Source organism: Naegleria gruberi, assembly GCF_000004985.1.
Source record: "Naegleria gruberi genomic scaffold NAEGRscaffold_434, whole genome shotgun sequence".
NCBI classification, from domain to species: domain Eukaryota; phylum Heterolobosea; class Eutetramitea; order Acrasida; family Naegleriidae; genus Naegleria; species Naegleria gruberi.
In genome coordinates this window covers 5,508-7,371 of record NW_003163028.1, presented here as the reverse complement: position 1 = coordinate 7,371, position 1,864 = coordinate 5,508, and the positions used below count along the sequence as shown (strand labels likewise).

The window sequence follows — 1,864 nt, the reverse complement described above, 5'->3', positions numbered from 1 at the left end:
AATCTCTTCTATTTCTCCTTGTTTTTAGAATTATTACAAAATATTACATTGGATGGAAAAGTAGTGTTGACACGTTCCTTCAATGTTGCAAGTTTTTGCTCCAATTTTGGACAATAAACAAAACTTTCAGAAATATTTCTTCCCAATTCACTATCTTGTTGAATGATACGTGAATGTTTCAAATGCTGATCATGTATATAACATTCTGGTGGCAATTTACTTGAACCAACACAAATAATTTCAGTTTCGTTTGGAATTTGTTGTAAAATTCTCTTAATACATCTTCTAGTTGGTGATCCAATTTGTAACATGACATTCATTTCATCACATGCTAGAATTTTCAATTTGGATACATTAATCTTCTTTTCAATGACTATTGATGGAGTGGTTATGAGAATTCTCGGATTTTCATTCACATTATCAGAAATTGTTGCATTTCTAATATATTCACCCAAGTAAATCATGGCTTTGGTTATTTGTTTTCCTAAATATTCATTCGGAACAAGAATTAAACCTTGCAATTCTACACCATTATCATCATCATCCTTTTGAAAATCAACTGTTTTCAATACTTTAATAATTAATCCAATGGTTTTGCCCTCTCCTGATCGACCTTGAACGATCATTGAACTGTTTGATGGTTGTTGTTGTGATGGTTGTGTTTGTTGTTGTTGTGGATTTAATATTTCTTGTTGGATAGAACTCATGGTTTCAAAACCATAGCCATATATTCCTCTCAAGAGATCATCTGTCAACAATAAATTATCGAAACTATTCATATATTGTTTGTTTTTTTTTAGTATTTTTGAATTTGTTTCAGATTGATTGAAAATTAATTCACAAGTTGTGTAATATTTTTAGAAAGTAGTAAATTTAGAAATTGATCCAAACCTCCAAACACCATGGATTCTGGACACACAAATTATATCACTCCTTAATAGAATTGAACTTCCTAAGGTTCTACGAGTGGTGATCATTGTAGTCTTGATATTGATGGAAGGTTTTCTATACCAAAACATTTACTTATTAAACTCTTAACAATTTCTGTGTAATAGAAAATTGAGGACTGGTGAGTAGATGAAACTCTGGATAGTATAAAGTATATGTGAGAGGACTGAAATCATCTCTTAGGAGGCTACTACTCATTTCTGAGAAATTAATACAATTGCAACAAAAAAAATGTCAGAAAGAGTATCATTACATATTAAGGATTACTCTGTACAGGCCGAAAATGCCGTTGATAACACAGATGATCAAACTGCCTTAATAATATGTCAGTGCATTATTGAACATCCTACTCTCGCATTACATACAGAGTTTCTTCAGAGCAGTGTAACATTTGAACAGAGAGTGAATGAACAATCATTTGCATTATTTCAAAAACAAAGACTAAGGGAGGCTCTTGCTTTGGTGTTTTTTTCAATGTCCATCAAGAACATTAAGGGAGAACGAAACACACAAATAATGCACAATTACGAAATCTATTCAACAATATTGGAGAATAGTCCCAAGAACGACAATATTTGGAATGAACTGAAGAGTGTTTTTAATACTTTTAGAAATATTGATGGTGGCGATGTTGCCAATAATATGAAGCAACAATTTGATATCGAATACTTTGAAAATGAAAGATACTGGATTGAAGGTTTATCTCAACTCTATCTCTCTTATTTTGCAAAAACGATCGTGCGTAGACAGGAACTTGTTATGGAATCAATGAAAAATCTTTCGTTTTACTCTACTATTTGCCCAAGTGACCAAACATACTACTCGTTCATTACAGATTTTGTCAAAGTTATTCCTAATGATGAAATAGAGCTATTTGTTGCATCTCTTCTCATGAATAACATTAAATTAGAATTTG

General features: G+C 31.4%; 1 protein-coding gene across 1 annotated transcript; it reads right to left on the bottom strand.

The window, feature by feature from the left end:
- Positions 1-8: 8 nt before the first annotated feature.
- Positions 9-779, bottom strand: NAEGRDRAFT_76775 (uncharacterized protein; the record flags this gene model as incomplete). Its single annotated transcript, XM_002668268.1, has 1 exon — positions 9-779. The coding sequence occupies one exon, from the start codon at positions 777-779 to the stop codon at positions 9-11; it is 771 nt and encodes a 256-aa protein (XP_002668314.1).
- Positions 780-1,864: the final 1,085 nt, after the last annotated feature.